The 14,769-nt window shown below is 46.2% G+C and overlaps 1 protein-coding gene across 1 annotated transcript in view; it reads left to right on the top strand.

The window, feature by feature from the left end:
* Positions 1-14,769, top strand: part of LOC144823882 (mucin-5AC-like) — a 663,881-nt gene that overhangs the window by 366,717 nt on the left and 282,395 nt on the right. The window contains exon 26 of the mRNA XM_078682770.1: positions 12,073-12,116. Within this exon, the coding sequence (XP_078538896.1) occupies positions 12,073-12,116 (44 nt within the window). The remainder of the gene's footprint in view (positions 1-12,072; positions 12,117-14,769) is intronic.

Here is a 14,769-nt window from a genome sequence, read left to right as displayed (position 1 = left end):
ACTTCATCTCTAGGTACATGAAGTCAAATCAAATCAAATCAAATTAAGCTTTATTCGGTTGTACGTAGAACATCCATAAAAGCACAGTGTATATTACATCTAAAAAGAACAGTTAAAAACAATTGAGTTAAAAAATGGTACAACATCAACAATATGACAGTTTCCCAAGGTTCCATTCATCCCATAAATAAACACTTTTTACTCTTTATATGGAAGCTACGACCATAAGAGTATAAGCTGCTAATGCGTAGACATGGAAAGAACCGATACAATCGAGGTAAAAAGCTTACAAGTTAAGAAAAGTGACAAACAGTGTGTCATAAATTGATGTATAAATACAGTAGGATCTAAAAGAAAAATAAAACGGGTCTATTTTACAAATACACAAGATACACGTCACTGTTGCTCTAAATTCTGCCTGTGCTTAATAGTCAATTTCAAGAAGTTTACTACTGATTTAGCAAAGGGTTCAGCTTCTAGAAATTAAAGAGCAAGGAATGACGGACGACACCTGCGTAAGCCCATAATTTTTAAAATTGCAGTGAGACACTGTTTCCTCAGATCCTGGTAAAACTTACAGAAAAGTAACGTGTGTATCGTAGTTTGGGGGGAGCAATCATCGTAGGGGCATGGTTGAGGGTCTTTTTCCCAGTTGTTAATCTTAGGGATGGTGACTAAATGGTGAAAAATTTTAAGTCCTAACCTTGTTAGCAAAATTCTTTCATATCCTGAAAACTCAAAGGTAATGTAAGGCTGGACCGTCATTGTTGTCTGAATCTGCAGTGAGTGTTGTACAGTGGATTTAGAGACCTCACTAGATAAACGTAAAGATTCTAGATGAGTCAGACATGCCTTTTTAAACCGTTTTCTTGGTATTACTGCAGTTGTAGCGGGCAAATTGAAATATTGTTGTATACCAAGGTCGCAGAGGAATTTCCTGACATATTCTAACCAGGTAATGTGGTGGCTTTTGTCTAGGGAAATACAGTCCTCAATATGCTCCCTACAAAAAGAGGTTTCACTGGTGGACCATATGCGGTGCCACAGAAGTAGGGGTTGGATCCTTATCTGATCTGTTATGAAAGTCAAACCAAACTCCATGTGGCATGCATAGTTGGAAGTTCCCTTTGGGACAGCCAAAATAAATTTTAAAAAGTTATTTTCCACCCTTTGGACCTAATCAAGCTTGGTAAAGCCCCAGATCCCGGCGCCATATATTGCGCTTGAAATACATTTGGCCTTGTAAATTTCAAGAAGTTCAACCGGGGGGCGCCTGCCTAGTTTATTAGCAAATGTAACCAAGGCTGTTGTTGTCCTTTTAAAAGTAAGCTTCCTTGATTCGATGGCGGGCTTCCAGGTGCATTTGTTGTCAAATACTACTCCCAAATAGGGGTAGGTAGCTGTAAAGTCCAGATTTTGTTTTTCAATGTAGATGGGCATGATGTTCTTCAACCTTGGGCCTGCGGACATAACAAACGTCTTTTTGATGTTTATCTTTAGGTCCAGGTTAGCCATGAAGTCGTGGTACTTTACAAGGGCACGCTGGAGCTCCAGGGGGGTATGCGCTAATATGACAGCATCGTCCGCATAGAGTAGGATTGGTATAGGGCGCTTATTTATAGTGGGGAGGTCCTTAGAACCCGCAACCATGGTTTTTTCCAAGCCGTTGGTATGAAGATTAAATAAAAACGGGGCTAGGACACAGCCCTGCCTTACGCCGCGCTCTACTCTAAATGACTTTGTTAATTCACCCCCAGCTCCAAACCTATCTCTAGCTGTGGCGTTCGAATACAGCTCTCGCAAAAATGTTAGCAGGGACTTAACCACTCCCATGTCAGCTAGGATGGTCCACAGCTTATTGTGAATGACGCAGTCAAACGCTGCAGAGAGATCCACGTATGCCAAATAAATGCCCCCCCCTTCGCCTTGACGTATTTGTCAATTAATAGGGATAAGTTAAGAGCTTGCTCTATTGTGCCCAGTCCCTCGCGGAACCCGAACTGAAGTTCAGGCAGAACCATGTTATCTAAGGCCGACTGCTGTAAACGTTCTAAAATAATGCGACCGGCCACTTCCCCCAATGAGTCCAGCAGAGAAATAGGCCGGTAGCAGGATGGTGATTGGCGATCCCCTTTCTTAAATATGGGCACAAGAATAGATTGGGACCATGAATCAATAAGGCCCACCTCACAGGTTGCCTGAAGGACCCTAGTTAAAATGGGCGACCAGAGTTCCATATTAGATTTAAAAAGATCAATGGGGACGCCATCCGGGCCTGGAGCTTTGCCATTTTTGCTAGCCATCAGGGCTGTCTCCACCTCCTCATGAGTTATGTTAATGGGCAACGGGAAGGAAGTTAAACTTAGCCCAAAAGGAAAGAATCGAGTTGCGGATGGGGGTGAGCTGAATATCCGCTCAAAATAGTCAACCCACTCCTGCTCCTCAATTGCAACATCAAGGCTGGGGTTCACCGTTGTAGTCGCTAGGAAGGGTGACTTCAAGATCTTCCAAAACACGGCACTGTCTCTTATCGCACAGGAGGAATGTAGTTTGGTCCAAAGCTCTTTTTTCAGCGTGTTCTTCCTGTTTCTAAGGGCCTGTTTATAAATTTTCCGGTAAACGGCTATTTGCTTGGAGGATCTATCCTTTTTATGTAGCGCTGTTTTTAAGTCCTGATAGGCTTTTGTACAAACTCTGTCAAACCAGCCCTTATTGGTCGATTTCCCTGTGTTCTTTTTAACGAAGAGGGTTTCTCTAATTGTTGTTGTTAATGTTAAAAAGCTGGCCATGATCTCCTCGCTGGTAGTGGCTAGATCAAACAATTTCTCGAGAACTGATCTTATCTTAGAGACCAGTTTGGTGGCAACAACCTGAGGATCTACCATATCCCACTTAAGGGAATATCCGTTAAGTATATCTAGGGAGAGGTTATTTTGGGTAAGGGTCGTTAAACCTTTCCATTTTCTTAGACAATTTCAGTGTAATATTATTTGGGAAATGGTCACAAAGAATTATATCATGAGTTTTACAGTTAATCAGGTCCCTTGATGCGTTTGCTGAGATAAAAATAAAATCAATTGTACTTAAGCAGCCTCTACCGTTGAACGTAGGTAAAATGGGGATAGGGGGATTCACTAGATCATTAACCAGGTTCAATTCTAAGCCACATAGAATTTCATTCAGACACTGGCCAACCGCAGTGTGTGGAAAATGAGTTACAGGATTCCGGCTTTCGTCCTCAATCCCACATACTATACTCGTACTTTGTTTGCAAAGGGTCTGATTGAAATCCCCGCCCCAAATCATGGTCAGTTCTTTTCGAGCTTTAGCTAGTAGTTCATAGAGGTGTACATTTATGTCCTTTAAAGTTTTTATTAGGTCGGCTGTATGAAGGTTATTGTAGAAGTTCACAATAACAAGGGTTTTAGAGTAGCTGAGGTGGAAGACAAGAATTTGAAAGTTTGTCTCCAGTTTTGGTGGGACAATGCTTTTATGGTGGAGGAGCTTTGAAACAAAGATGGTCAATCCACCCTTAGCTCTGCCAGAAGGAGAGGGTAATGCTGGGGAAAAGTATGTTCTGTATCCCTCCAGGTGTATCTCTGAGGGAGTCCAGGTTTCCTGAAAACATAAGATACCAAATCTAGTAGTGAAGTCTAACCAGACACCGTTGCTAATCTTTGCACGGAGCCCTGCGACGTTCCAAAATAGGATCCCCATATTTGGGTCGTCTTTGTGTTTATCCGATTCCGTGACTATTCCCGTGTATTCCCCATGATGGGGGGATTGTTAATATTTAAAACTGGTTCAAAGATTGTATCATCGCTAAGCTCCGTAATACCTTCGTTATTCCCATTGATGATAGGTATATTGGCCTTATTATTTGAGGTAGGAACTACAGGGTCAGATGTTAGCTGGAAATAGCCTGTATTTCCACCTGATTGCGCCTTTTCTTGTTGTGGAGAGGAAGATCCTCCCTCGTTTATTTTGAAATTGATTTTGTCTGCTAAATATGTTCCCTTGCTCTTTCCTTTTTGACCTACTTTTAGACTGTCCATGCCCAAATATTGTAGTGGGATATCGGTGTTTTCCATAGTTTGCGGTTCTTTAAATATACGATGGTTACGAACTGGAGGGTCCCCCAAAACACGGCTACAGAGTCAGTCGACTCCTTCCAACCCCGCAACATTGGAATAGCAGTTAATATGGGATATTAAAGCCGAGATAATTGGTATTATGACCACGTATGGGAATGGGACGGGGTGGTCTCTCCAAAAGGGACTCAGGATAAAAATAGGTTAAGCCCCGAGTTGTAATTCCTTCCCCACATCTGCCGTCGAACCATTCCCCAATGTGTTTGGTTACTCTGTGATCCTTGAAGTTTACGATGATCACGTCCCCCGTTAGATCTTTGGGTCTATGGCCCAGCCACCGTACCCTTCTAACGTGCAGTATTTCCCTGTTTATGTTTGGAGGTAGCGGCCTGTTATTTACCAACCAGTGGACCACCTTATTTTTCAGGGTTCGAAGATCTTCAGTTCTTCCTTCCTCTAATTCTGGTACACCCATCAGAATCACTACGTAGGGCGCAGCCTGTGGAGGAAGATCTACGTTCCTCCTGTGTACCCTGGGGGGATTAGGGTGGAAATGAGTCTTACTTTCTTCCATCTGAGTTTTATCAATTTGGCCGTTTCCTGGTTTTTGGACCTGTCCTTCCCCTATTTTATCCTTGGGGTTTGTTTGTCCCTTAGGTGTTTAACTATTGTTCTTGCTATCCTTCACTAGTGGGTGCTGCGCTTCCTTGCTATGTTTTTTATCTGATGAAAGAGATGATGAGGATGGTTTACAAGTGTGGTTTTTATAGGTATTTGTTATTAGCTCCCTAGTCTGATCTGCATTCTTCTGTATCATGGTTTCTAATTCCCCCACTTTTTCGGATATGATTTTTATCCTATGTAGTAGGGGGAGTATCAGGGACCTAACTAATTGTTCCATGTTCCCCATTAATTCCTTTATGGAGGGAGAATGCGGGGGCTGATAGTCCGACCCGCTTTTCCTAACTAGAGGGCAGGGTTTTGTTTGTACTCCATCCATCCTCGGAGGATTGTGTACTGTTTTTAAAGACTTAGCACTTCTGCCTTGGTGTTAACCCCCCCTACATTTTCTCTTTTTTTGAAGGCTGATCTTGGCCTGTTTCACATTTGGTCGGTTAGATGTTGGTGAGTCAGCAGAAGATTTCTCCTCAGATGAAATTCCAGTGGTGTTTCTACATACGATACATCTTTATTAGATTCAAATGATTTATCCTGATCCCTTAGATGAAGTGGGATGCTAATGTCGCCCTCTTGATTTCCCCCCCAACTCTGATTTGGTGGAGTAGTAGCTGCTTTAATCGTCCCCAATGAAGAACGTTTATTTTGGATTGGGGGAGACAAAGATAGTCTACTGAGCAGGGCTGTGACTCCAAGGGAATGTTGTCTCTAATGGGGTAACTGATATGCGTGTTTGTAGTGTGGTGTGTCCCTTGAAGGGAGACAAAAGATGGAGCAAGAAATGAATCCTGCAAATTGATAGTGGTCGCAGATATATTAAATGACGACAGTGGGGGACGGGACCCATCAGGAAGTGAAAGGCGTTTCTCCGTATGCTCAATGGCGTTTACCACTACCCCAATGGTCTTCTGGAGCATGCGGTCTATCGCCGTCAAGGTGGGTAAAGTAGAGTTTGACTGCTTCTTGGAGGCTGGGGCAGGCATTTTCAGTAAGCTGATTGTAAAGCAAATTATTCCCCTGACAAAAAAGGCTAAGAAGGAGTCAGTACGAAATAGCTGGAGGCAAGAATCGCAGGTTACGTAATTATAGCAGTAAGTGTCAAACTATTACCAAGTAGTCGTGTGCAAAATGTACCTTAAAGTACGTAGCAATATGTCCCAGGGATGGCCTTACGCAGAGCCAAGGGAGAGTGCCCGGCCCAGCCTCCTTCGGCCCCCGAATGGCCACAAAACGGCCCCGCCCTTGACCCGGGCTTCACCCGGCCTACTTCCGCACGCGCGTCCCGCAGCGCGGGAGGATCACAGTGGTTTTTGTGCGCCTCCGGGCACGTCCGATGACGTAGGTGGGCTGGACTTGGAGGGATTGTGGGGGCTGCATTCCCCTCGCTCAAACGCCGCGGTTGGTAGGCGGCGGCGGGGGGGACCAGGTATTAGCGCTCCCAAAGCTAAGCGCTCAACGAGTCGACAGGACCCCAGCAGATGGTCCACAAGGTAAATATTAAATGCACCAGCAAAGTTCCAGCAATGTTCGGTCCTGAAAAGATAGGCTCCCGCTCCCTCAGCGGAGCGCAGCTGTTTTTGTGCGCCTCCGGGCGCGTCCGATGACGTAGGTGGGCTGGACTTGGAGGGATTGTGGGGGCTGTAGTCCCCCCGCTCAGCGGCCGCGGTTGGTAGGCGGCGGCGGGTGGGGACCAGGTGTTAGCGCTCCCAAAGCCAAGCGCCCTACGAGTCGACAGGACCCCAGCAGATGGTCCACAAGGGAAATATTAAATGCACCAGCAAAGTTCCAGCAATGTTCGGTCCTGAAAAGGTAGGCTCCCGCTCCCTCAGCGGAGCGCAGCTGTTTTTGTGCGCCTCCGGGCGCGTCTGATGACGTAGGTGGGCTGGACTTGGAGGGATTGTGGTGCTGTAGTCCCCCCGCTCAGCGGCCGCCGTTGGTAGGCGGCGGCGGGGGGGACCAGGTGTTAGCGCTCCCAAAGCCAAGCGCCCAACGAGTCGACAGGACCCCAGCAGATGGTCCACATGGGAAATATTAAATGCACCAGCAAAGTTCCAGCAATGTTTTGTCCTGAAAAGATAGGCTCCCCATGGTACATGAAGTCTCTGTGGGAGGAGTGTGGGGTAACTTATAAGTTCACCACTCCTTACCACCCTCAAGGAAATGGGTTGGTTGAAAGGTTCAACCGCACCCTAAAGGGTATGATTATGGGCCTTGAAGAGCCCATGAGACGGAAGTGGGACGTCTTGTTACCATGCCTGTTGTTTGCCTACAGGGAGGTGGCTCAGAAGTCCCTTTGAACTCCTGTAGGGCCACCCTGTTAGAGGACCTCTCGCGCTGGTGAAGAAGGGGTGGGAGAAATCCCGTAGGAAAACCCCTCAGGATGTGTTCAGCTATGTGTTGGCCATCCGCAACCAGACACAACGCTTCAGGAAGCTTGCTCAGGAGAACCTAGAAGCTCGGCAGGAAAAAATGAAAAGATGGTACGACGAGAATACCACTCTGGTCGAATTTCAACCTGGGCAGAAAGTGTGGGTGATGGCCCCAGTGGAGTCTTGTGCGCTCCAAGACAAGTGGACTGGGCCATATGAGGGTGTGGAAAGGAAAAGTGAAGTAACCTACCTGGTTCACCTGAGGACCCCCAGGCAGCCCCTGAGGGTCCTGCATGTGAACCACCTCAAGCCACACTTTGATAGGTCTGAAGTGACAATGCTCATGGCTACAGATGCTGGAGGGGAAGAGGATAGTGATCCTCTCCCAGACCTCCTGGGAGCTAAGGAGCAAGGCCGGTCAGTGGATGGTGTGGTCCTCTCGCCCACCCTGACCCCAGAACAGCAGAGGGACTGTCGCCAAGTGCCCGGTCAGTTTGCCCCCCTGTTCTCCCTGACCCCAGGTATCACCAATTGGTGCGTCCATGATGTGGACACTGGAGATAGTTTTCCAGTGAAACAAAAATTTTACAGGGTAGCTGACAAGGTCAGGGCCTGCATCAAAGAAGAGGTTTACAAGATGTTGGCGCGAGGGGTGATTGAGCCCTCCAGCAGCCCCTGGTCTAGCCCAGTGGTCTTAGGCCCAAAAGCTGCTGCGCCCGGTGCCACTCCAGTACTCAGGTTTTGCGTGGACTACCATGGGCTCAATGCGGTCACGAAGACTGACGCACACCCCATCCCCAGAGCTGATGAGCTTGTGGATCGGTTGGGAGCTGCCCAGTACTTCAGTACATTTGATTTGACTTTTGGATACAGGCAGATTGCCTTAACTGATGGGGCCAAAGAGAGGTCTGCATTCTCAATGCCAGAGGGGCACTTCCAGTTCCGAGTCATGCCCCTTGGGTTGAAGAATACCCCTGCCACCTTCCAGAGACTGGTTAACCAGTAACTGACTGGGCTGGAGGAATTCAGCGCCGCATACCTGGATGACATTGCAGTATTCAGCTCCATGTGGGAGGAACACCAGCAACACCTCTGTGAAGTGTTGAAGGCTCTGCAAAGGGCAGGCCTCACTATCAAGGCCAGCAAGTGCCAGATAGGGCTGGGATCTGTGGTGTATTTGGGACACCAGGTGGGGATCGGCCAGGTGGCGCCCCTACAGGCAAAGATTGATACCATTCTGGCTTGGGAGCCCCCCAAAACCCAGACAGAGGTGAGAGCCTTTTTTGGTCTCACCGGGTATTACAGACGGTTTGTCAAGGGATATGGCACCATCGTTGCCCCCCTGACAGAACTGACTCCTAAGAAGTTGCCCAAAAGAGTGAACTGGACCGAAGCCTGCCAGACTGCTTTTGATACCCTGAAGACTGCCATGTGCACAGCACCGGTGCTCAAGGCACCTGATTTCTCCAGTGAGTTCATAGTGCAGACAGACGCTTCAGAGCATGGTGTGGGAGCAGTACTCTCACAAATCACTGAGGAGGGCGGGGACCAGCTTGTGCCTTTCATTAGTAGGAGACTACTCCGCAGGGAACAGAGGTGGAGTGCGATTGAAAGGGAAGCTTTTGCTGTGGTCTGGGCCCTGAAGAAGCTGAGGCCCTACCTGTTTGGGACTCACTTCCGTGTTCAGACCGACCACAGACCCCTCAGGTGGTTGATGCAGATGAGGGGGGAGAACCCAAAATTGTTGAGGTGGTCCATCTCCCTACAGGGAATGGACTTTACGGTGAAACACCGTCCTGGTACAGAACACACCAACGCTGATGGTCTGTCCAGATTTTTCCGCCTTAGTGATGAGAACTCCCAAGAGGGTGGACAGTTCCCCCCACTTTCAGCTGGAGGGGACGCGTGTTAGACCTGGCATCTTTGGCGTGATTTCCCCTGTCTTTTTGGCCTCTACCTCCTGTATTTCTGATGCTGTGCTGGATTTAGGTTTTGCTGGTTTAGATGCTTTGGACACTCTGCCACTGCTGATCAGTGCCAGGGTGTAAGTACTCCCTGTGTAAATTGTTATTATGATTGGATATACATGATTGGCATATTTGTATCATCAAGAAGTCCCTAGTAAAGTGCACTGGGTGTGCCAGGGCTGGTGATGACAAATGCTACTAGTGTGCCTGCAGCACGGATTGTCCCACCCACATGAGTAGCCCTAAAATGGTGTCTCAGGCCTGCCACTGCAGTGCCTGTGTGCAGTCTGAGAACTGCCATGTCTTCCTGGTGAGTGTCCCCACTAACCAGGCCTAACCCTTCCCTTTTTGTGCACATTGGTCACCCCATGGAAGGCCCAAGGTACCCCCCTGGGCAGGGTGCAGTGTATGTGAAAGGTAGAGCATGTACTGGTGCAGGTGACATGCTCTGGTAGTGAATTACAGCCATTTTCGTTTTTCACTATTGTAAGGCTATCTTGCTCCATGGGTTAACATGGGGGATGCTGGCTACAGTGGCTACCAGCATTTCTTCCCATAGGAACAAGATAGGACATAAGAGTCTAGTATCCCTGAACTCAGAATTTAATAACACATCTTTTAGGAAAGGTTGTTTTTGAATCCTGTGTTTGAGAACAGCACTTTTAGAAAGTTGCTGTTCTCTTGTATGACCTTCCTGTGTGCCTTGGCCTTTTTGTGTATTGACTGTCTGGGTTGAAAGTGACAGGGGCTGGGGATTCCCCAGGAGGCTGGCTGAGTCAGCCCTAGGCTGAATGACTGCATTTGCAACTTGAATGGTGGGAGGAGATAGCACCTGGGCCTGAATAGGGCTGTGCCTGTCTTCCACAATGCTGGCTTCACCTCCTGCTGGGTGGCTGACGACCCTTCCCCTCACTCTGAAAGGAAAGGAGAAGCCAGGAAAACAAAGTGCTCAAGAAACACCCAGAACTGGTTCAGACCGGGGTCAGGGCCCACTTGCACAAAGAGAACAAAGACTTTTAGGGGTATAAGTACAGGACCCCTGACAACAGAAGATTAGATTATCCTGGATTCAAGAAGGAACCCCTGCCAAGGAGAAAGCTGAAACTGAAGAAGGAAGATTGTCCAGCTGTTGCTCTGCTGGATTGCCCTGCTGTTGCTTTGCTGCCAAGGAGAGGGGAAGGACTTTGCTTTTTGCTGTGTCCCCTTGCTTGAAGGAATTTCCAGGGCCCTGAGTAGAGCTGGCTCCCTGTTCTGAAGTCCCAGGAGCAAAAGGACTTCACCCCATCTTCGCCTGAGCTCTACTGAGAGAGTTCTGTCCTTCCTGGAGTGCTTGGCCCATGTGTGGTGCCTCTGGAAGTTGTACCTGAGTTAGGAAGCTGGAAACTAAGCTTTAGAGACTTTGCTACAGAAACGTTATTGCATCGCTCACTGCGGATCGCATCCTCGACATTGTGAGGCAATTCCCGCCGCTACGAAGGTCGAGATCGTCGCAGCGCCTGTTGCCGCTGTCAGAGCCGTCGCATCCTTCGTTTGCAGGATGCACCCGATCGGTGCGGGAAGTCTAACATCGCTACGAGTGTCATCGCAGAGCCTGTGGTCGCTGGGTGAGATCGCCGCACCGCCTGCTTGCGGACCACATCACGTCGCTGCAAGAGTGTTCGCCGAAGCCATCGCATCGAGGATCTGCGAGAGAGAAGATCTCCGCTGGTCGGCGCATTTTCGCCCCGGAGATCGTCGCAACTCCAAAGATCGTCGCATCGTACCTTTGCGAGAACAAACTTCCTATGGAACCTGCACACCGGAATCCGGACACGTGGCCTTCCTCCCCATACAGACCGGATTCGTTGCAACACGCCCGCTGCTGCAGAGGGGCTGTCGCAAACGCCTCCCCAGGGTCTCAGGAGCAATGCATCGCTTGTTTTCCACTGCACCATCTTCTGCTTTTGGAACTTTGTCGCAACTAAAGGTACTGTGAGCTAAACGTGACACAACTGTGAACTTTTCACGCAACTGTGGATTATTTATTGCAACCTAAAGAACTTTTATCGCAACCGTAAGAACTCTTTTGAAACCATATTTTTGAACTGTGTATGTTGGATTTTTTGTCGTATTGGTCTTGTGTAGTTTAGATTAAATACCTTTATTTTTCTAAACTGTTGTGGAGTCAGTCTGTGGTGTTTTTACTGTGTTACTGTGAGTGTTGGTACAAATACTTTACACTTTGCCTTCTGATTAGCCTTGACTGCTCGTGCCAAGTTACCTAGAGGGTGAGCAGGGGTTATCTCAGAGGGTTTCCTCCTTACCCTGACTAGAAGCAAGGGTCCCTATTTGGACAGTGGTACCTACCCCTGCCAACTAGATACCCCCAGTTCTAACAGTGTGGAACTGGTCCCGAAGCACATGTCGAGCAGCTGAATATTAGGCAGAATAGGGTATGTCAATCTTGTTGGCGGAAGCTATCTTTCTTTGCAATATTGTCATAGGCAAACTTTCTACATAGCCGGTTGAACATACGTTTTTAGATAGTGGTAGTTGCCTACACTTTGGACACAACATCCATGACAGACTGCACTGGAAGACATCATTACGAACTGTAAAATTTGGAATGTGAGCTAATATAGTACAGTAGGAACATGTTATTGCTGCACCAATAAACCAACCTAGTCAGAGTAATGCCCTTTGTGATTATAGCAGAGTTTTATTTAAATATACTATGCTTGTCAACTCGTGACTTTGTAGGTCCGCTAATTTAAATGGTCATCACTGAGACCTTTCTGAACAATGTACTCGTAGATGAGCAGATATATAGTGCTGTACAATATCCGTGAGTGAAACCCAGAATGCAGAATAAATGTACTACTTACTGTCATACAACTACATTTAAATAGATATTAAAATGTAACCATCTGGTGTATAATTTTAAGACTTTCTTGTCTTATTAATTATGTCTTCTGCTCTTTTTTACAGCCACTGTACAGTAAGAGGCATTGAATGTGAATACGACACTGAGGGTAGGATGTTCTTTAACCATATTTGACAGAAAAACTCAACTGTGATACTCAAGCGAATATCTTTCAAAATACTTGTCTCTCTATCACCAGTCTACCTTCTTTTAACAGGAGCATTCATCTTTGATAATGTGTATCATTGGTACGTTACGACCTTCAAACTTAGAGCCTCCTTTAAAAAACTAAATATTAGAGAGCTTGCAGCACTACAAAGGTCTGGAAACTCTTCCCATCTGTAAGACACTTTCTGGCTCAGATAGCAAGTTAAGCGTTGATAAGCCCTTTGTTCACTGCTTAAATCTGCTGTCATGGGTGAAATCTGCTGTGGTATTTTTGAAGACATGGGGGCACATCTACTAGGAATTGGCACAGGTCTACAGCAAATTTTGCAGTGCAGCACTACGTCATTTAAAAAATGCTGGGATGCGCTACATTTACAACAATACGGTGCACCCCTCGGTTTCCCCTTAAGCTGGCACTGAAAATAACATGACGCCCTTAACAATTGTTTATGTGCAAAGAGGTGTCCCTTACAGCACAAAAACCATTAACAATGGTGATTTGCTACTTCTATATGTGCTGAATTCTGCAGCATGCATACAAGTAGCAATTCACCATTATTTAATGAATGTTTATGTGCAAGACGGGACACCTGCCAGCACATAAACAATCGGCGAATGTGTTTTGCTCTTTCCATGTGAGCTGCAAAAAGCAGCACACATAGAAATCTAAAACGAGGAGAAATACAAGTCTTTCTCCTCGTTTCTCCAATCTAACGCCTGCTTTTGGCTGGCGTTAGGTTTTGGTACATCCTAACATTTGCAGATCCTTGAAAATCAGGGGCAGAGTCAACAAGCATTTGCAAAGCAATAGGTCTCGCATTAGGAAATTTTGAGCTATTGTATTGTAAATGGCAATTTTTTTTTATTTCTGTGTTGGTTTTGAAAATAGCTAAATTAATAGCTTTGTCATTTACAATGCCAATAGTTTTAACATTCGCAAATGTGACACCTATAGCATTTGTAATGCAATGTGTTGTATGTACGTGACTTAGATGTATTGCTATTACAAATAACAATGGCTTTGAATTTTTTAAAATAATTAATACTTAAATAAAAGTTATTGTAATTTATAATAGTAATAGCTTAAACTTTTGTAAATAACTTTTGTGAAGATTGTGTTCAGTGTATTTTATTGTGACGAAAGTCCAAGAACTGAAGTGAAATTTTAACATCTTTCTGTGACATTTGTAATAAAGCTTGAAACATTGAGAGAACATATTTGAACCAGTTGTTGTTGAATGGTTGCACATATTGATGCTGTGATTGCGCGGAGTGATGTTGTGGTTGCGGCGAGTGATGTTGTGGCGTTCAGTGATGCTGTGGTAGCGCATAGTGATGTTGTGGGCCCCTAAGTGATGCTGTGGTGGTGCTGAGTGGTGCTGTGGTGGTGCTGAGTGATGCTGTGGTGGTGCTGAGTGATGCTGTGGTGGTGCTGAGTGATGCTGTGGTGGTGCTGAGTGGTGCTGTGGTGGTGCTGAGTGATAATGTGGTGGTGCTGAGTGGTGCTGTGGTGATACAGGGTGATGCTGTGGTGGTGCTGTTGTGGTGCTGAGTGATAATGTGGTGGTGCTGAGTGATAATGTGGTGGTGCTGAGTGATAATGTGGTGGTGCTGAGTGGTGCTGTGGTGATACAGGGTGACGCTGTGGTGGTCACCCTGTGTGACGCTGTGGTGGTGCTGTTGTGGTGCTGAGTGATAATGTGGTGGTGCTGAGTAATAATGTGGTGGTGCTGAGTGAAAATGTGGTGGTGCTGAGTGAAAATGTGGTGGTGCTTAGTGATGCTGGGGTAGCGCTGAGTGATAATGTGGTGGTGCTGAGTGGCAATGTTTGTACGGAGCAACAATTATAAGGTAGTGAGAGAGACAAGAAAAATACTAGCTATTTACAGTGAAAAGTACAGACCTAGTAGATTAATAAACAGAGTAAGCAGGAGGTACTGCAGCACATGTCTGTGAGCGACGAGCAGCGGCGCACACCAAGAAATTTAAAATCGCGCTTACAAGTATTTTTTAAACATACTATAGTTTAACATTTACGACATCTTTGTTATCACCGAAAATGTCCCTTACCTGAGTCACCAGCAATGAATAGTCGCTTTTGTAAAACTAACCTCATCCAACGGTAAAAAAAGGAAATATTTTGCTTTAGTAGTATGCAGGTTTAAAGAGGAACCAGAGTCGAAAATTCCCAAAAGAGTAAACACAAAGTCGGCAATGAAATAGAGTCACTATCAATGAGCTGGCGCTTTTGTAAATCCTACAATTAGAAACAAGGAATTATGTTGCTGTAGTAGTCAGCAGGTTTAAATAGGAGCAAGATTCTAAAAGGTCCACTATAGTAAACACAAAGCAGCCAATGAGAACGAATTAGTTTTCACGTTTGTTTTGATTGGGTTAAGTTTTCTAGCCTAAACATCAGCAGGGTTACGTAAGCAAGTATAGCAGTAGTGTTGCGAGCTGAAATAAAAAATAAGTGACATACGAACAAATGAATCAAAAGTCTGCACGGACATGAGGCGGTTACCAACATCACATTCTATAGACAGCATCTCTCGTCGAGACAGCGCATGCGCAGCCTAGGCGACACCAAAAAT

Source organism: Lissotriton helveticus, chromosome 3_1 (assembly GCF_964261635.1).
Source record: "Lissotriton helveticus chromosome 3_1, aLisHel1.1, whole genome shotgun sequence".
NCBI lineage: Eukaryota > Metazoa > Chordata > Amphibia > Caudata > Salamandridae > Lissotriton > Lissotriton helveticus.
This window is presented reverse-complemented; position numbering and strand designations above follow the sequence as displayed.